This window comes from Melozone crissalis, unplaced genomic scaffold (genome assembly GCF_028551555.1).
Source record: "Melozone crissalis strain CALT ecotype California unplaced genomic scaffold, PUWL_Pcris_2 ptg000018l_1, whole genome shotgun sequence".
NCBI classification, from domain to species: Eukaryota; Metazoa; Chordata; class Aves; order Passeriformes; family Passerellidae; genus Melozone; species Melozone crissalis.
Window position 1 is genome coordinate 23,401,722 of NW_026535796.1, and position 21,237 is coordinate 23,422,958.

At 40.1% G+C, this 21,237-nt stretch overlaps 1 protein-coding gene across 2 annotated transcripts in view; it reads left to right on the forward strand.

The window, feature by feature from the left end:
• The first annotated feature begins 205 nt into the window (after window positions 1–205).
• Window positions 206–21,237, forward strand: part of DCAF5 (DDB1 and CUL4 associated factor 5) — a 66,933-nt gene continuing 45,901 nt past the window's right edge. Inside the window, exons 1-5 of one of the 2 annotated variants that reach the window (XM_054275519.1) lie at window positions 206–419; window positions 9,930–10,073; window positions 14,251–14,287; window positions 16,709–16,848; window positions 18,911–19,040. In XM_054275519.1, coding sequence (XP_054131494.1) covers window positions 206–419; window positions 9,930–10,073; window positions 14,251–14,287; window positions 16,709–16,848; window positions 18,911–19,040 — 665 coding nt within the window. Of the gene's footprint in view, window positions 420–518; window positions 584–9,929; window positions 10,074–14,250; window positions 14,288–16,708; window positions 16,849–18,910; window positions 19,041–21,237 lie in introns of those variants that run through there. The other variant, XM_054275520.1, reaches the window with a different exon arrangement.

Sequence of the window (21,237 nt, forward strand, 5' to 3'; positions counted from 1 at the left end):
GGCTGCAGCTGAGGATCAGCTGCTGAGGGAAGCGGGGAGGAGCCAGCGGGATCAGGAAGCGGCGGAGTGTCTAACACCTCTCTGCCATGGCTGGCTAAAGAAAAATCATCATAACCATAACAAGGGGGGAAGCGGGGGAGGGGAGGCGGCGGCGGGGGAAGGGGCGGCGGGGGAAGGAGCGGCGGGGAGCGGCGCAGGCGGCAGCATGAGGAGGAGAGGCAGCCGGGGGGGCAGCATGCGGTCGGTGGTGGGGTTCCTGTCCCAGCGGGGCTTGGAGGGGGACCCCCTGCTCACCCACGACTTCCAGCGAAGACGCCTGCGGGGCTGCAGGAACCTCTACAAGAAGGACCTCCTGGGCCACTTCGGCTGTGTCAATGCCATTGAATTCTCCAACAATGGAGGCCAGTGGCTGGTCTCAGGTAAAGCGAACGCTCCCGTCCCTCGCCCCCTCCCGCCACCCCCTCCCCAGGAAGCATCTTCCTCCCCGGCCGCCTCCCCTGCGGCCCGGGGGAGGGAAGCCGCGGCAGCGCTGCTCAGAGCCGTTTGCCAAATCCACCGGTCCCCGGGAATGATGTTTTCTCAAGTAGGGATCTAAAATGGTTGACAGGTTTTAAATTCTGCTATTATCGGGGGGGGAGCCCTGGTCAAAGTTTTTACGAGAGTGTTTCCCGGGCGCTGGGGGTGGGAGCTAGGGGTGCCCTTTTATTTGATGGATCGCATCTCTTTCCTCTTAAAAGAGGATTTTCTTATTTTGGGGGGATGACGACGGGGGAGAAGAAGCATCCCCGCGGCGCTCATTGTGGGCACAGAGTGACATTTGTCAGCGCCGTGCCCCGGCCCGGGGGTCAGCAATCGCTGCCGGGGGCGGGCGGCGGCCCCGAGTTTGGCCGGGGGGGCTGCAGTACCGCTCGGCATCGGGCGGGAACAGGACCGGTTTAATCGGGGGACTGGTCACTTTGGGGCCACCTCCACCCCATCTTCTTTTGGGGGAGGGGAGTCGGGTTTTGTTTTGTTCCTCCTCCCTCCCCTTGCAGGGCGCGTTTGTGAAAGAGGGGAATATATTTGTGGTGATGGTTTTTGGCTTAAGGTCCCCTCTGTTGCCTGCCCGGGGCTGAGGGAGCCATAGGGCTGGGGGATGCTGTCAGGTAGGAGGGAGGCGAGGGTTTGACATCAGCTGCGACACCGAGGACGGGGAAAAGCTCTGCACCCCCAGCCAGGGAGGGGCTGCGGGGCTCGGCGGCCGGCTGACCGCCTCCCCCCACTCCAGCAGCGCTTGGTGCAGGTGCCTCTTCCTGCTTCCCCGCCTCCGGGCTCCGAGGGGCGGCAGGGGAAGGAGGCAACTTGAGGCCGGGGCCTGGCCGGGCGCTGCAGGCCGCGGTCTCCTCGGGCGGCTCTTAGCGACAGGCCGGGGAATCGCGGGCCGATCCCGCCCGCGGCGCCCCGGGTGCTCGGCCGCTCAGGGGTCGCGGCGGTCTTCTCCCGCCAAGCCCTCGGACCCCGCGCTCCTCTGCGAGGGGACAGAGACCTTCGAGCGGCGGGGAGGGAGCTGCCGGCCCCGGAGGGACCGCTCGTATCGCGCCGCCCCGGGCAGGGCAGGGCCGCCGAGCGCGGTGTCCATTGCAGGCCGCGGTCGGGGGGCGTTGTGTCCCCGCCGCCCCTCGCCCCCGGGGACAGCGGGCTGCAGGGAGCGGCCCCCCCTGCCCTGCTCTCCCGCGGCTGGGGCTGCCCACAGGGGCCGGGCAGCAGCGGGAAAGGCCCGATCCCCGTCGTGTGGGGCAGCTGCCCTCGGGGGAATCGCAGAGGTCCTTGGCAGCTCTGTGGAGAGTGGTCTCGCTTGCCAGGGGGTTGCTGACCTGGTTGTTAACCGAGGGCCTCGGTTTTGCCTGTGTACCTTGTGAGCAGCGATAGGGCTACTGAGGAATGTGATGGGGGCATGGCTGAGCAGTGTACTGCCTTCCCGTGGTGTCTGGGCAGAGGTGAAGTGTATCACACAATGGTATCAGTAATAACTTCAGAGAGCATTCAATAAAAAGTTTTTGTGACTGGTTACTTTTAAGCAAAGGCAGAATAGAAACCCTGTATAAACATGGAGTGGAAGCTGATACAGTGAAACCTTCCTAAATTTAACATTCTTACCTGAAGAAACTTCAAGCATATTTCCAGTGATTTCTAAGTCAGTGTCCGTGAAGGATCTTAGTGTTACAGTTAGGGATTCTTTTATCTTTATGCACATGCTGCTTCTGAGATATGCATCCATTTAGCTTGTGAATATATGTGTGTATACATACATACACACACACATATATATGTATATAAACATGAGTGTGTATTGGAAAGGGAATGGTGATTCGCCCATTCTAAAGTTCCCGATTGTCCCAGTTGTTATACTGGTTTGTACTGGTCCTTTTCCAGTAGAAAGCAGAGTGATGCATTTTTACTTATTAAGTGCTACAGAGAACTCAAGTGTCTGCTTTTTTTTTTCAAATTTTCCATAAAAAGTGTTGGAAACACCACTACTATTTTCTGTTCTTCTTGCTCAAGAAGGCCTCAGGATATACTTTAGGTCTTGCCATATCATCAATGCACTTACCTATATTGACATCCATTCTAAGCATAAACAGTCCATAAACAGTCTTAAAATTAATTTTAAGAATTAATTTTGTTCAAACTGCCTGAATCAAGGTAGTTGCAGTGAAAGAATGAAGGCAGAGTTCACATCTAGTGAATATCTAAAAAGTATATGTAAAAGGAAGGCTTTCAAGCAATGTTCAGTTTTCTATTTCCTAGCTTTTCATAGAGCTTCAGAATGTTCAAAGAAGGTAAGGTTGTCCTCCATATGCAGTATTTACATGGTGCTGGAGTTCTACCCTCCTAAAAAAAATTAATTACATGTGCTAGCAGTACACAACTTTGGGACAACCAAGAGCAGATGACCTTAAGTCTGACCTTCTACTGATGCCCTGAGAAAATGAAGAGCTCTAATTATGCTAACTTTCTTTTTAAAAAGTTTCATGCTATCCATGATGACCATAATTTCTAGAATGCTTTATGGGCCATAGCAACAACATGCAGGTGCTTTATGCTTCAGACAAAAACAAGAAATTAAAAGTCATAATATTTCTGGATACTCTGTAAAATTGCACACCATTATAAGACTAAGCTTCATTACAATTATACTCAAAGCACTCCTCTTAATAAAGGCCATACTTGGTCCAGAAGCTCTGAGAAATAGCAACAGCAGAAAGAAAAGCAATGAGGAAAGGAGGGGTGTGAGCAGCTTCTACTCTGAAGTTTTGCAGAATACTTGCTTCTAAAGACTTCCAAATACAGGTAAAGCCTTAGAATTGGTGGCATGAGGGTCTCTCATCCCTCCAAATAGTCAGCACAGAGAAGTAAGGATGAGCTGTTGGATGCTTCTAACTGCGTGTATAACAGCTGGGAGATTCAACAGCCATATTGGAGTGCATGAAAAGGAGAGTGCAAGCAGTCTTTTCAGTTGTTCAGTCTTAAGTAATCTGTATATTCTTAACCTAGAGAGTCTCCTTTGGCTGATTGACTTATTAACAACATAAACCTTGTTAGAGCTGTTTGAAGTACAGCTGATACAGTGCATTCATAGTGGCTGTACCAATGCCATTGAAATACTAGCCTGCATCCAAGTTAGTGCTGTTCTCATCACTTGGCTGGAATACTTTCCTTGGGTACGTGTCCCACTTGTTTGGGGTGTTTTTGTTGTTTTTTTTTAATGTGTCTCCCAGAAGCAAGTCTGTAATGCCAATGATTACTGTTTCAGTAAACAATTGAAATTGCTTAAACAGGGTTTGTTATTGCAGTTACAGATAACTTTCCTGTTAGGATTATTGAGAGAACTTTGGTGTGGACAAGCCTCAGCAGGCCCTCCAAAAGCATGTTTGAAACTTTTTAGTATCTTAACTTCTTGAAATTTTGTATTGGAAAGTATATGTTTAATAGTATTTATTTTTGTTCTTAACCATGTTTCAAAGTAAAAAAGTTGAGGTCCACAGATTGAATTGGAGGCCAGGCTAGAGGTTCTTTCTGTGCCTGTGTGACGCCTCAACAGTGTCACTTTATAGAGGGGAGGAAGGGCAGAGATTAATGTTTTGGAACAGGGATGCTAGAAGAAGGGACTGACATAAGGACAGGAATTTTTAAAAATTGAAATAATTGGAAAGAGAAGGTAGACACACAGGAGAAGATGTAGTGCGAAAAGCATTAAAAAAACTACCTGTAGAATGACACAAGGGAAGAGGAAAGCTTAACATAGAAAAAATGTCAAAGTGGGTTGATACTGGTTAAAACTTGCTTCTGGATGGAGTTGAATGATTCTATTGGGCAAAACGTGTCTTTGCAACACTTTACATACTAGATAGTGTTTTTAACAGTTTGAGAAACATGTGACTGTCCATGCATGGAATTTAAAATTACTGTGTAGTGGTATGCAACCAACTGCTTCCCTCACATTTGCCAAGCATCTCCTGCAATTTGACTTCTTAAAACTCAGCTTTACTTGGTCTGTGTAATAGTCTTCCATCCTTAGGTTTGGTGGATATGTTTTCCTGTTTGTTTATCTGACTGTCATTTTTCATGCCTGCTATCTTTTATAAACATGAGTATCTTTATCAGAGCCTCCCACTTTTTTTTTTTTTTTTTTCATACTTTAAACTGCATGTTCAAGATAACTTCTGGGAAGTACTGTAATTTTCTCTTGGCTTTTTTCTTTTCCTCCTACCAGATAATGCAAAAGTAAATAGCTGCTCTAAGATCCTAAATTTCTGAGGGTGCTAGAAAGTATTGGAAATGCATCTGTCATTTAGTTTTTACATAAATCTGAAGGAACATGAGCCTAAAATGGGAATGAGGTGACTTTTGCTAAAGTTGTGGAGTTTTACTTTTGAATAAGGGGATTGAGTATCAAGTATGTTCTAAGGAGGAATGCTCTGATCTTTGTTTGTTTGTATGAAACAGAATTCTGTGTGAGGAGGGATATTAAGTTCAGTTACTACATCATGTTTTAATTAATGTCTGAGAAATTATAAAATTTCTCAGGAAAGATAGGATCAGGCAGCAATAATTTCAGGAGATAGGAGTTGAAATTCAAGTTAATTAAGATACATTACATGGGGAAAAATTGTCATGTGTTTTGAGAGGGACAAGTACAACCCAAAGCATGGGAATAAAAATGGTTGACTCTACAAATACAGCATGGAGACTAGCCCATAGTCATGTAGAAAAGGATTCAAATGTATATACAAATGTATATTTATCACAACATAAGTATGATCAGACATGACAAAGCATGTGAAGTAACCCTGCTGTGGTGCTGTTGGGGCCTCAAATGGAGTGCTGTGCTCAGTTTTGGGCACTGTACTTTGAGAAAGATTTGCCCAAACTGAGAAAATTCAGAAGAGGGCATGAATAATGATCAGATGCCTAGAAAAATGAAATGGTGAAAGAAAGGGGTCCATTTAGTCTGCAGAAAGAACAGCTGAGTAGAAATGCAAGTCCTGAGCTGCATAAAGGTGGTTTTAATTATTATTATGTGAAGTTGTAAACTCTTTTTTTTTTTTTGGCTAGTGGGAATAGGATGAAGAAATGGTCTCAAATTGTAGGAAGAAAGATTTTAGGATGCTGTTTGATCTTGCACTTTCTCTTCATCTGCAACTCATTCACTTATTTCTCCTCTTCATTGTTTGCACTGTGGCACTTTCATAATTTAAAGCCTGAAACTGGTATGATGGAAGCATCTGATCAGGGGGACAGAATAGGTAGGGAGAGGTTATTTGTCTGTCTGCTGCTTTTCTGTCAGGTCAGCTTCTTTAATTTACCCTGTGCATGGATGGAGGGGAAAATAGCAGGAGCTACCCCTGAATCTGATGGAGGGGAAAGTAGCAGGAGCACATGGCAAGGGGAGTGGGATTATATGTAATGTCAAACTGCACCCTCAGGCTTGGTATTATAATAGGCTAATCTGCCTAATGGCAAGGATAATGAAAAACTGAAATAGGCTGCCTGAGGAAGGTATGAAATCTACCTCAGCAGTGTTTTTCTAAGAGCAAACTAGAGACTTTTCTTCTGGGAATAATTCTGACAGAGCCTGGCCTTTTGCCTTTGGCCAAGGCCAACTAAGCGATCATCTTCTTGAAATACCATCCAGTCCTGTTTTCTGTGATTCATGCAACTTCTGAAGTAGATACAAGCAATAAGACTAATCTTTTATGTTATGATTTAGAAGTATTGCCCACGTACCATGAAGGTTCTTTTAGCAGGTGGACCTGGTATATAGGAGATAAAGGGGTGTTGTGGTATTGAGCTTTGTCCACAATCAGCAAGGTTAATGCGCTTAAAAACTGCAGTTTCTCAGTACTGACTGGTATGATTTTGAAGTGCTTCTGTTAGCACACAGGAGCTCAGGTGTGTTTCATGAGCTATGCAGATTCTGTTTGGACTAGATTTACCTTTGGCAAGGGTATGCTCTGGCCCCCTTCAAACTATTCTAGGTCTAAAATGAGTAGATTTCTCTTACTGTGTCTCTGGTTTTGAAAGTTTCTACAGGTTTGACCCTGCTCCTGTAATGAGCACTGAAGTACTTGACTAATTAAATACTTTTAAATGTGGTTCCTTTCTGTAAAATAACTGTAGAATGGCATTGTGTAATTCTTAGCTGGGTGACACAAACTTTTACTTTTCAAATTGTCAGTCATACACTCCTAAAACCATTGTCAGTCATACAGTCCCAAACAGAAGCTGCAAAATAAGGTGAAATTGAAGCTATTTCCACATTATAGATGTTGAACTTACTGTTTCTGGCACCATGGACTGAAAAATTACAAATTCTCTGTGGACTTTCAATTTCCAGAAAATCCACATGTGGAGCCTTGCTAAGGTATTTGAACATGAGGCCATATATCCAGGTGTTCCAGATATGATCGTTATCTATGCTTTCTATTATTTTAAGAATGTGGCTTCCACTTCAGTTGTAGAGTTGATGAACATGCACAATAAATTCACCATAAATTGAGAGCACTTTAATTAACCTGCATTTGCCAATCTACTGTACAGAACAAATGCTACAGACCTGAAGTTTCCTATAATTCTCAGACTTGTAATTTATGTTGCGTAATATGTATGTAGTTTGTGTCTGATGAATCATAGTTCCTTTCTACAGAGCATAAAAACTATATATACACATTTTCTTTACTTTCTCCCTGTATACCTGCCCATACATGTGCACCTCCCTCCTTTCTTCCCTCTTATGGGAAGAGTCAGGTTTGGGTGATGGAGATTGCATTTGCTGGTTTCTGTCACTTGAGACTTGCCTTTTCTTAGGTATTATTTGTGTGTGACTTAACACAGATTGTTCTCTTGTGTGAGGATGTAGGGATTGCTGAAGTGTCTTGTTTGCCACAAATCCTCTGTGGCCCAACACATTGGGTAACTTTTTCTTTCTGGTGGAACTGACCTTGAGTCAGAAGTATTTCTAGAATAGCTAAATTGGAATTAGAAGGGAACACACTTTCAACACAGTAATGTTATTATTTTGTTAAACTTTTATGTCTCAGTGGAATATGAGAGGAATAAAACTGAGGAGTGAGCAGGTGTAGAAGTTCCCAAAGACAATGCATAGAGAATACATAGATGGAGGAGGGACAGCACTGCATGAGTGTGGAGAGCATTTAAAAGCTCCTAAGATATGGAATGTGCCTCCACCAAAGTGTCATGGAAATCTAGGTGTCTGGTAGAGGGAGACATTTGTATTCAATAGGAAAAGCAGTTTCCCAGGCAAACACATCCTAAGGAACTTATAAAATAGTAGGTAGTGGCAACTTTTCACACTATCAAACACTTTTTTGCACAGGTTGCAAATTATCCTACTCCTACCATGCTGTATGTGTGCTGGGAACCACAGTAGTGCTTGTTTTATATAGATATCTTAATTATTTTATTTTTATCTGGACAGTAGTTGGTGGAAATGATTATGAGTTTACTGTTAAAGTGAGACGCCAAGATGGCTATGCTGTTTGGTAGGAAGATGTGTAGACTTTCTGCAGTGGTTTTGCAAATTAGTTTGCTATGGTAACAAATAACAACAATATGTTACTATGTTTTGCCCTGAAATGTCTTTTACAGAAGGCAATAAATGAAGTCTGATAGAAGCAATGTTGGCATTCACCTGTGTTAAATGTTGCTTAAATATTTTTTCAGGGAGTGATAGCATTATGACGTGGTGGTGGGCAGCTTTGGGAAGTAGTTATGTTCAGTGTGACAGTTACTTCTTGATCTTAACTTGAATATTGTGGTCATATGTTTCAACACTCATGTATTTCTATGTCTCCTTATTATAAGCTCATCTGTAATCACTAGAGTGTAAATACAACTTTCTCTCCTATTTCTAGACAGAAAGGAATATAAGTTTCCAACAGTTTAGTTGACCATAAATTACAGTGAGATTTTTGGATCCATCAAATTTGATTCGTTCTTAGTAGCTATCAAATGCATCGCAAATCTTTGTATCATGTACTCTTGTTTGATGTGTGAAGTACAAAATCAGCAGGAGGAATGCCCAATTTCATGGAGCATGGGTAATCATAACATGCTGCTGTACTGTCTATCAAAGTGTCATAAAATCTGTTAGGAGACTCAAAGGCTGAGAGACTGTTTACTTGTAGGATGTTTGACATAACTCAGTTCCACAGGAAAATTTCTTAATAGCAACATATGATGTGAAAATTCTAAGAAATCTGATTAACGGTAGTAATTAAATCTATTTATGCATTTACTTGTTTTGTAAGTAAACAGCAGGCCAAGAAATTTTGGTTTGGTTTTTTTTTTTTTCTTTTTCTTTTTGATGCCTTTGTCCTCTGGATAGCAGCTCAAAAGACTCTGAGTTTAGGCTTTTGCTTGTGCAAAGAATAAGTAAAATGCTTTAACTGCAATCAGCATGTTTCTGGTGTCACTTTTCAATTCTGATGCCATTCTCTTTCATTTGTTATAAAAGACAGATACAAAAAATATTTTGAGTCTGACTTGGAGAAACCTTATTCAGATTTTGCAGGTATTTAAAATTGCTGCTGAGAATGCTGACCAGTACAATAGTATCTTGATTTTTTTTCTTTTACTAATAAATAATAACTTAATGCAGTTGAAGCACAAACAGTCTAATATTTATTTCATATATACTGTTTGCTATACAGAGAAGGAAGCACTTAAAGCTCTAAACTGAGAACTGCATGTAGGCAAACAATTAGGAGTACAGCAAGATTAGGAGTAAAGCAAGAGATTTGAACTTCCTTTCCAGGTACTCTCTTTGTCAGGATTTCACCTCAGAAATATCTGTCTTAACCTTTACAGGTCAGAAAACTGGTGTAACTGTGTGTGCTGAAGACTTCTGAATACTTCAGTAATTTTTTTTATCTTTTATCAGTCCTGAGCCAACCTATGCCATGATGGGTTTGCAAAGACTGCTGGAGGATATATAGTTGTCAGTGAAAGGGGGAAAAAGTTCATGTTTTATGAATAACATAAGCAATGCTGGCAACAAGGAGTTGGTGTAGAAGCATATGTGGATTTGGCATGTAATTCATCTACAGCTTGCCATGGAATTTTACACAGCAGTAAATTTCTGAGTTTCCAGGTTGCTATAGGTTGTCACTATGTGTTGGCAGAATGGCAACTATTTAATTCAAACTTTTCCTGCTGATTGCTCTGTTGTCATTAATTTTAATTGAATACCTGACTGCACGACATCTTAATGTAAATGTGTGCCTATATATCCAAGAAGGCATACATTTTTTATGCTAATTAAGGTTTTAGCAAAGCTTTCTATGAATAGTTGCAGAGTTAAATACTTTGTCTATAATCAATTTACACATGGCTCAGGCAGTAATGTACATTTCCTTTATTTCTTGCAGGAGGGGATGACCGCCGAGTCTTACTTTGGCATATGGAAGAAGCCATCCACTCAAGAGTCAAACCAGTTCAGCTGAAAGGGGAGCATCACTCTAACATCTTCTGCCTAGCTTTTAACAGTGGCAATACAAAAGTGTTCTCTGGAGGTAAGGAAGGAAGAGCACCCCGATTTCACATGAATATGTATTGTGAATGCCTTGGAGTAGATGCCATGAGGAAGTGAGTGAGATCTTGCCCCACATGAGGTCTGGAAGGTGTTCTTAATCAGCAATTGTAATTTTTTTGGGAACAGGGAATCCTTTAGCTTGCAGAACATTTTCAATTTTGTCATGCATTTTTTCAAACCCTGATGTAAGCTCATCCTGTCTCAAACCACCATCAGAATCCAGGGTCCAGTCTTCCTCTACTTGTGCTAAAGACTGTGGAAAACATTGTCTTTGTTACTCCCTCTTAACTGTACTAAGAGCAGACCCTGCATTCTCTCTGGCGCCCAAGCCTGATGCTTGAAAATCTTTTCTGCCACTGTCTGATTTCAATGCACCCTTAGATGGCTCATGAAGGACTATTGCCATCTATTGGTGGCTGATATTTTCTTAGACCCCGTTTCAGTTCTTACTGGTAAGCCTCTGCCTTTTAGAGCTGTTGGCACATTGGGCTCTGATAACCTTTGATGCTCTCATTTCTTTGTAATATAAATCTACTTTTTAATAGAAAGTATAATTTGGTCTGAAAACTAAGGTAAGGGAAGTGGACATATACTTGTTCTGGGGAAATAGTTTCTCTAATTTAGGTCCATTTCACCACTTGATTTTTAAAGTGTTGTGATAGGCAGGAAAATTGAATTGTGAAGAAAAAGGCACAAAAGTGTCAATGCAGTCCAGTGCCATTTTCTGCTGTACTTCATTTCCATGGTCTAACATGGTCACAGAATAGGTGACAATTTGTATCTTTTGTCAGTATGTCCATTAACATACAGCTAGACTTTGGGTACTATGAGACTCCTGGGTCAAAGCCCTTCATTACCTTTTTGACTCAATATTTGTGAACTGTAAATCAATGCTAGAGATTGATTCTGAGTGCATGTGAATGGTGGAAGCTTCTCATCATTCAATGTTGTGTTAAAATTATAATATCCCTTAGAAAAAGACATGACAAAGCTTAAGCTGGTGTCAAATTTCAGGGATGAAATTATTCAGTTATACTTCTCAGGTGGAATAAACCCCTAGACTGTCAAATAGCGATGCCTGTCTTCTTATTCTGGGGTCTGCTGTTTGTTTTATGAGAAAAATAGCAGTACATGCTGTCTTCAAGTGAATATATCTGAACAAGTGATTCCAGGGAATTCTGGGCCAGAGTCTCTTACTTTAGTTTGAATTCAGACAAATGGAACCTTACATGAATATTCAAGGAATGAAGAGGGCCAAATCTTGCTTGACCAGCTGGAGTGGTATTTTTTCATGTCCACCTCAGCCCTCTGTCCATTGGGCTTTGCTGTCAGAGGCTGCTGTTTCCACAGGAAAGGCAGAAGAGTGTTGTGATTGTACCTTGTTACTGAAGTTAACACCTGCAGTTAAAGATTTATATAATTGGTTATGGTGGATTTTTGCTAAGATGCCAGGTTAGATGAGCTGTGACAGCTGATGCACAGAGAAACTGGCCGTTCTCATATCTTTTTCCTCCTCCAGTTTGCATAAAAACACTGTGCCTCTGCCAGAAATTATTTCCATTGGAGGAGTCAGGAACTCTTTCATTTCCTCCATCAAGATTCAGTGAGCTCATCTGCAAGGGCTAAGAGTCTGACTCTTGGATCCCTTGTAAAGAGTCATTTTGCTGCATGGCTTAGATGTACCATCTGTTTTATCTCTGCTGGTAAAATGGGGCTAGCTATATTTATTCTCTCAATTATGTTCTGGGAGATTCTTAAAAAGTCTAAAATTGTGGGTTCTAAGATCTACTGATTGTCACACAGTCACCCACACCTGAGTTTGGAGTTGTATTTAAATCATAGAAGTTGGAATACTTAAAAAATAATACTTAAAAACCCCCAAAACTAAAAATTGGCATATGTAAACTAGCACAAATCACATGGAACTCAATTTATTCTGTAAATAAATGACTGCCAATGATTAATGACTGAGGATCTGATGACCTTTCTCTAAAGCAAGTCTTGATAATAAAGGAGAAGGGATTTTCCACTTCAGTACAAATTGGATTGTATCCAAGGAATTTCAGAGCTCTTTGCTTTGAAGGAGCAAGCACCCCATGTAGCTATTACAAAAATGGAAGGCAGGAACTGAGTGGACAATGTTTTGCATGTAATCTCTGGAGGAAAAAACTGTCCCAAAAAGTTCTCATCTCTGGAGAATTTTTTTGCCCTTCTCTGTCCACACACACTGAGAGTATATCAGTATTTGAAATGTGAGATCCCTTCCTGGTAAACTACATGGACTTTTTTTTTTTATTTGCACTTAATGTCAGGTATATGAAAAGCTGAAATTGACCTACAGGAAATTGAATTTGTTTTTTTAGTGCTTATATGATAGATATGGGGTTTAGGCCACCTTAACTGTGCTCTGTGGTATTTCACTCTTACAAGTTTAACTGAAGGGAATGGCAGATTCTTCCTGTCTTTCTGATTGTTATAACTGCAGTTATCAAAACAAGAGAGACAATAAATGACACAGTTGTGTACACAATTATGACCCAGTTAGTCTCAATGAAGAATGAATTCTTCAGTGTTAAAGTAAAAACAGTGTAAGTGGGAATCCCCCTCTGGGTTGAGCAGCAGTGGTATTTTCTGCAGGGATGAATCTTTACCAGAAGCATCCAGTTTGTTGTTAGATTTTTGTCACCACTTTCTCCTCCCACACACAGAACAGAGGAAAACAGTGGTTATTCCACTCTCATTCTTTCTTTCCCGTTTTGGAGCTTGTGATGGAAGGGAATTTGATCCCATGATGACTGGATGCCTGAAACCAAACAACTGGAATGATTCTTTTGTTCATACTGGATGGAGACTGAAGAGTGTCTGTTGGAGGAAGTTTTGTCATTGGAGAAACTGAGCTGTGTTTTTTGCTGGTGAAATACGTAGGCACTAGACTAGTTTTACTAGGGATAAACAGTGTGTAATAATATATAATGGGCAGTTCTAAATACAATTAATGACCAAAGAACACTTGCACTTAAATGCCTTGTTTATTGTACCATGGAAAAGATGAGTTACTGCAGTAATCTAAGGCTGGCACAATTTTACTAGGAGCCTGGGCAAAGAGGAAATGGTTGTAGAAAATCTCATACCTCACTTGTCAAAGAGAAACTTTCTCATGTGTCTCTGTTGAGACAGAGTACAACCGAAATATGTATGAGACAAATGAAAATTAAGTCAATTGAACATTTAAGAATGTTCATAACATGAAATCTTGCTCCTTCTGAACCCCTGTCTTTAGTATGCATTAGGAAAGCTTCACAACTACAAAAATATACAGAGCATAAAAATATGACTTTGCTTTCTGGTTATGTTTTTTTTTTTCTGAATTAAATATAAAAGTGTGTGTGTGTCCTTAAATATTTAAAAGAGGAGGTGCCAAATTTAGGTAATGAAATATTCAGCACATAGACTAAAAAAAAAAACCTGTTGTTATAGCTTGAAAAACTCTGCATGAGCTATTGGAATTACCTGGTGGCTGTGACCCTCTTAGCCTGTGCACATGGGGTTAGTTTCCATTGTATTCAATTGATGTGATCAAAGTGACAAGATTGTCTGGTTACTTGGTTTTGGTTTTTTGTTTTGTTACAGAAAAAATTACATTGCCTGCCATGTTCATGCCTTCTCAATGGTTGCAAAACCCTGAGTGCTGGCAGTGTATCTGGCAGTATTTGATCGGGGAGCCATATGCATGTCATTCATGACATCCCTTTTCACTTTTCACACTCTTTTTATGGAGCATCCTTTCAGCAGGAAGAAAGATGTATTTTCGCCAGAGTTTAAAGTCTTCTGTTGCTTTATGTAATGGTCTTTATTGCAAATCCCAAAACTTAAGGTCAAACTGGACAAAGAATGATAAGTAACATATTGAAATAGAATTATTTGTTGAGCAGTAGCAGATGAAACAGGTTGGTGCATTTGATCGTGGCTGGTGATCACGTGGAACCTTTCATATAACCGAGCAGGGGTTAACCACATAGCCACTGAGCTGGTCTTCTCTGTTTCAATATTGATTTTGAAATTGTAAATTTTTTTTTAAAAGTGGTTTGGGGTTTTTTCACAATAATGCTTTTTAACCACTAGAACATGGTGTTAATTGCTTATATTTCTCTTTTCAGGCAATGATGAACAAGTTATACTCCATGATGTTGAAAGGTAAATACACTGTGTTTCCAGTGCTTCAAGAACTCCTTTAATATCAACTCACTGGAGGCATTTTCTGTTTTAAATTAATGGTTTAGGAGAACCGTGTTTTATACTGAAATTTGTTTTTTATTTATCTAAATTCATAACTGGAATGAAGTATTTCCTATCACCCCATTTTCTTTTTCAGCACCTGGGTTCTGTATTATTTTGACCTCAGGAAAGAGAATGATTATTAAAAATATATGCTCTCCTGCAGAGAGCACAGTAGGTTCTGAGTAGATTATTCTGGCACATAAACAACTGTTGCCACATACAGACTTCTTGTTTTTCAACAGACTCACCTGACCTGTGTTTAAGATGGCTAGTGCTTGGCCCATCTAACTTCCTTTTTAAACATTGGATGCAGCTGCCTGATTCTCCACACTGACATGCAAAATATTGCTTTTGGCACTTACTTTCTGCCAAAACTGTAAAACAGTTGGGAATTGGGCTTTGTTGTGCTACATCAAGATTAGGCTGTTATTCAAAGTACAATTAATACAGTAGTGGTAATATATTGAATTGGACTTCTCTAGACATCGTGTAGAGCTTACTGCTTTTGAAGTAAAAAAACTTTAGAATTTTGGTCTGTACTAAGAACTTCTACAGATTTAAGTGTTGACCATTGATTTAACATGAACTCAACAAAATAAAGAAAAAGCAGGAAGAGATATATGTAAGAATGGAGGTATAAAACCTTACATTTCTTTGAGTTTCCTGAGTAGCATAATATGGACTTAGTTCTTGATGTGTTTTTCCAAAGCCCTTTGCATTGAATTGTTCAGTGTATACCTGCCTTCCATCCATCATGCCATATGTCTGCATCTTGCATACATCTTACATGCAAGCTGGGCAAAAGTAACTTTGTCTTCTGTTCTGATGGTTTCTCAGGAATATCATTGTTTAGGGTTTGGGTTTTTTTTGTTTGGTTGGTTTTGTTGTTTTTGGTTGGTTTTGGGTTTGTTGGGTTTTTTTTGTTTGGTTTTTTTTTGGTTTTTTGTTGTTGTTTTTAACTTTTTAGGCCTTTTGGAAAGGATGTTTTGTTTGGTTTTTTTTGGGGGGGTGTATTTGGTTTTAGGAGAGTATTTTTGTTTGGTGTTCTGTTTTTCTTGTTTTAATTAAGTGTAGAAATGTCAGTTTTAGAAGCTGATGTTTATTGTGTTCTGACTTTTTAAGATTCTACAAGATCTTTGTAATTTTTGCTTTTCTATATAACACATTTTTCCTGCTGTGTCTTGTTTAGATGTTTTGACAAGTCTTTTTGATATGTGCATATTTTTAATGTGCTTTTGTTATCAGTTTGGGTTTTTTTAAAATATGCTAAGACCAGTTGTAATCCATACAGAATTCCTTCCTCTAAGGCGATTTTGTATGATCTTTTAAAAGAAACCTTAGTAGACCAAATTCTGATTGATTTCTATGGAAAGTTAATCTCTTTTTCATGATAACACTTGATCTGTCAACTGCTTTTTTGTAACTTTAAATGGCTTTTTCTGTTACTGCTTTCTTCCCCTTTTTTATTAATGATCCCTGAGATAGAGTTAGTAGATCTGCTACTAGAAACATCATTTGCCATGTGAGCAAAATGCTGATTTTATGTGGGATCTCTTTGGTGCTGTTTCCATGAGATATAGGGATAGTATATATAGTTTTTTCCCTAAAGAAATAAAGGGGCTTTTTAAAGGAAATGAAGCAGTCCCAGAATCTTCTGATTTAGTATTTAAGTTTTTGACCTCTCCGTACCACTATTCCAGCTTTTTAGATGATCTGAAACATTGGGAAAAGACTGGAGGATGTGCTTTTTCTTTTTTAATAGCTGTGAAACAGCTGAAATCTAGATATACTTTTGGGGGAATTATTTTTATTTTGTTGTTTTTTTACTGTTCTTTCTACATGGAAAAATATAGGTCTGGTCTATCCTGAAAAACTAAGAAAACTTACTGAAAAAACCATCTGGAAAGTTGCTCTTATGTGACCTTCAACTGAACTTTTGGACAAAACAAAAAGCTGTATTAAAGAATGAACTTCTGTCTTTTCCTTTTTACATTAAGTAGTAAAAATTTACTCCAGAGGTCCCAAGGTTTCTTTCCCTTTCCTATTACATCCTCCCAAACTTAAATCTAATGCATCATGTGTTCCGTAGCCTCTTGCAGTGTAGGAAGTTTTTAATGCTTGGGTGTTATTTTGAGATTTTTTTTTCCCCTCATAGCATGAAGTCACTATACATGGGTATTTTGTTTGGTTTTTACTCTAATTAAACACAAGGGTCTTCTTATGAAATTACAGAAACTTTGTCACAAAGTATTACTAGGTAGCTAAAGCAGTAAATGCTTTGCTTTCTAAAACAATAGCAGAAGAAGGAAGAATGACGATGTTGTGTCTCTCTTCCAGCACGGAGACCTTGGATGTGTTTGCCCATGAGGATGCAGTGTATGGCCTTTCAGTGAGCCCAGTAAATGACAACATCTTTGCCAGCTCATCAGATGATGGCCGGGTCCTGATCTGGGACATCCGAGAATCTTCCCATGGAGGTGAGATCTCTAGAGGGAAAATAGAATTGATTTAGGCAGAATTCAGGTAAGGCAAGGAAGAGAAAAGTTATGTTTATCTGGGACAGTTGATACAGTGAGTCTTGGAGAAGGGTGAAAGTGAGACATAATTCTTTTGGCCAGTGACTGTCAAGTCCTAGTCCTTACAGTTCTGTTACTGTCTTAAATGAGTACTTATAATTTTTATTAAAAATAATGTTGAGCTACTCCCTTCAGAAACATGTTCATACTTCAGTGTACAAGAGCTACAATAGTGAATGAGCATAAGGAACAATAGAAAAGCAATCCCCCCACTTTTCATTAAAATGACTTAGTGCCTCATTAGTTTAGCTCCTGTAATTTCTCTTTGACAGGCTGAAAGGCAACTTTTGATATCTTAGAAGAAAACCATGGTGCCAATCTATTTATAATAAAGGTAGGAAGGAAAGCACCATTAATTAGTGACTGATTAGTGAGTGATTTGACTAAGGAAATATACACAAATTTAAAGTTTATTTTAAAACCCAGCCCCTTTGGCAATCTGATGTTTGTCTCTCCACTCAGCTGATGTAGGTCTTTGCTTCTCAGTGGGGGCTGCCATTTTAATAACACAGCTTTTTATGTCCCAGCAGGATTCTGATTTGATGATGCAAACATAGAAGGTCAGTTTTGGTGTTAAACCTTATTTGGAGCTGCTGGCAGACCAGCAGCAATTTCTAAAGCCTTTGGGCAGACTGGCAGGACAAACGTTGGCTTCTTTTCTTGTTTTTACTTTTGACTTATGTCTATGAATAACGCCATGAAGCTTAATCTGTGGTCAGAGACCTTTGTTTTCATCACTGCTAAAAAAACACTAAGAAGGAAAATGCCTGATGAAAAAACTTGTAATAGAGCATGGAAGGAGCGTACAGACAAGACAAGTAAATGTTAATTCTGTCTCATTTGCTTGATAGGCAGTGGTTTCAGAAGGTATTGGGAATTTGAGAGGGTTGCCTGTTTAATCATGTTCATATGTGGTAATGAGGGAAATGAGGAAAGAAAATCACATAGCTCTGGAGGTGCTTGTGGGGCTAAGGGTGCTGCACTGGTGGGTCAGACAGGGACAAGAACTGTCTCCCTAGCACGTGAGTGACACAGGAATTGCACCAAAGCAAACAGTGAATGGGAAAGTCTGGCCAAATCCCTGGCTCAAAATAGAGATTGATTCTGGTTTCTTAGTTGATTTAAAGAGTGGCAGCAAGCCACAAAAGATACAAACAAGGAAGAGAATTAGACTGTGCTTAAAGCTGTAAAGCGCACAGGAGCAGAGAGAGGGTAACAGAGTCAAGGCTTTCCCCACTCTTCATGGAGACAGTATTTTGATGGAAAAAATAAGGCAGAATAGCAGCCCAAACACAGTTTTATGAGAGGGAGAGTCTGAGTGAGCATGTTTTCTACTCTGTGTGTGAACAGCAAGAGCTAACTGTTAACGTTTTTTTTATGCAAGAGGAGCACCCTTCTTGTCTGCTAGTACAGCACTTAAGAGGTGGTAGGCTTCTTTTCCCCAGGGTTAGCAGCTTGCTTTAAGCTGAGTTTCACACAAATTTATTTCACTTCTTGTAATATTATTCTCCCTTAGAAACAATTGCTGCTACATTTATGGTTTGGGTAATCAGCAGGAGGTGTGGAAACTCTCAGGGATATATTACTAGGAAGCTTTCAGAAGCTCCTCCCTGTATAGTCTTTATCAGATGAGCATTTGGTAATGAACCTTAAAAAGATTCAAGTATTTGATCTTTGAATAGCTAGTTTTTAACTCTGATAACCTTCCATAAAGAAAATGGTGTCTTGAAATTCAGTGTGTGTCCTTTTCCATATTTAGACAGAATTAATGTACACGTGGGTGGATTTTAAAACTTCAGGTTTTATATTGCTTTGGATGTGTCAGCTTGAGAAGTGGTTTGAACATGTCTCCCTATCTTCAGATCTTGTTATGCTGTTTCCATATTCAGCTGCCAAACTCCTTGCATTGAACAGTTGAATGCATTGTTTGTTCTTATGTCTGAAATTTCAACTTTTTCAACAGAGCCCTTCTGCTTGGCACACTACCCATCAGCCTTTCACAGTGTGATGTTTAATCCAGTAGAACCCAGATTACTGGCTACTGCCAACTCTAAGGAAGGTGTGGGACTCTGGGATATTCGTAAACCTCAGAGGTATGATCTGGCTGACCTTGTTTTATGCTGTGTTATTTCTTTCCCTTGGGAGGTGATGGCATGCTGCTTTTTTTTTAAATTTAAGTCAGTATATATGTTAGTAAGAAAAGGTGCACAACAAAGTTAATAGCAGTGTTGTGTTGTTAATCAATTATTTTGCATAATTAATATTCTTCCTCATACTTTTGATCTGATTTGATTTAAAACTGGGCTAGATTTTCAGTGTTAAGGTAAGTGATTTTTAAGGTAAGTCAAGGCTCCAAAGACTGCTTGGCTTCACCACTGCAGATTAGCTTGGATTGCTGTGTCAAGTTCTCATCATTGTATTTAGCACTGGCTTGGTACTACTGGAAGAAGCTGTGGTGCCACTGCCTGGTTTACAGTTTGTTTTTCATGCCCAGCTCAGTTTTTATTGGCTGACTAGAAAGTGTGGTCAAGGCAGCTTTTTACTCAGTGCTTATGAGTTTAACATGGCTTCCTGAGAGATACAGACATCTGTGTAATCATTTGGCTGTCTAATGTGCTTCCAGATATACACAGAGTTAAAATTAAGTTAAGAGAATTAGGTTGCAGTTTGAAATATGGTTAGACTGGGTTCTAAAGTGGATGTATACAATGTCTGGTACCAGACTTTGGCATGCATGAGAGATTAAGCTTTTTCAGTCTTTCAGATTGTGAATGTTCATTTTTCCATCGTAAAAATCTGTGGTGGGTTGTCTGGCTGCGTGCCAGCTGTAACATAAATGAATGAAGGTGTTAAGTCTGCTTTCAGCTACCATTTTCTGGGACAGCCATTAGCTCTCCTCCTTTGCTTGATCAGAGATATGTCCAAAACACAGTGAGAAGGGTGTATGCTTGGCTTGGGAAAAGAAAATGGATCTAAATCACTCTGCTGCCACTGCAGATTTTTTCCCCATGAAACTCTCAGGAAAGAGGACTCTTCAGAATGATATGTGTCCTGCTAGTGGGCTGCCAAAGTCAGAGTCTCTCATATTTAAATAAATTATGCTGGATTTTTAGTCTATTTAAAGTAACAGAGCGTTTGACAAAACTTCTACTTGTCTCTGTAGATCTAATTTGCTAATCTAGAAAGCTGGAATTTGTTTTTTAATGTATTTGTGGCCAATTCACTTTGTCATATGAGGAAAAAGAAATTCATTTTAGATCAGTAAAGATACAATCCTCATTCTGGTGAGGAAGTGGAAGCCAGAATTTACACATCTATCTGTGTATTTCAGTTTATTACAGTCTTTTCTGGAGAAAATACACTTAATTATCAGGGGGTAAAACTAGTTCTTGTTAAAGTAATCCACATAATGCTGTAAGCACTTGTGGTAGACTGCATAAAACTGAAGTTGGTATGTGTGGAAGTTTGTGAATATTTTCCATATTTGTATTAATAATAAAGGATGCTGTAGTTGCAGGTAGGATTTGCCAAAATCACTTTGGTTGGTGAGTATTATAGGAAGAATGGGTTAAAGAGCCCTGAAATTCTCCATAATCTAGGCATAAACAGGAAACTGCCTTTGTAAGCATGGCACTAGCACAGCAAAGGAAGGCTACTGCATCAGGTGCTTTCCTCACTGTCAAAAAGGTCTGCTAATGGTAAAAATTCTTGCTTCCCTACATGTTTGTAGCTCTCTTTTATATTGTCTTTGGTATCCAAGAGAATGTATTTCTTCCTGAAGTGTAAGAAGGATGAAGGAATAGAAGTTTTTGAGGGACATGATTTGAGGGACAAGTATTTATTTGATTGTTGAATCTTTGCTGGGATTGTTGAATAGCATAATGTGTAAATAACTGAAGGGGGATAGGATATAGGAAGGTGAAGGTAGTGTAGAAAGTAATCTTACCCCCTAAAGAGTTGCAGCTGGGTTAACTATTAAAGATTAGGAGTAGGCCTGACTTTAACAGGCCACAGCTGTATCCAATCAGAAGAGTGTTATAAAAGAGTGGATTGGCTGCTTGAGGGGGAACTGGAGTCGGTTGGTTTCTGTGAGAAGGAAAAGTCAGTGCTTAGAGGAGCTGCCTATGAGAAACATCAAGGAGGTATGGAACTCTTGCACTAAGGAGGCAACAGTATGAAACCTTTGCAATATAATGACAGCAAATAACAACAATAAAAAATTGCTAGGTCTGTCTGTTTCTTCCCTAGTCTACTTTTTTTATCTACATTGCTGCATATGATTTTCACCTG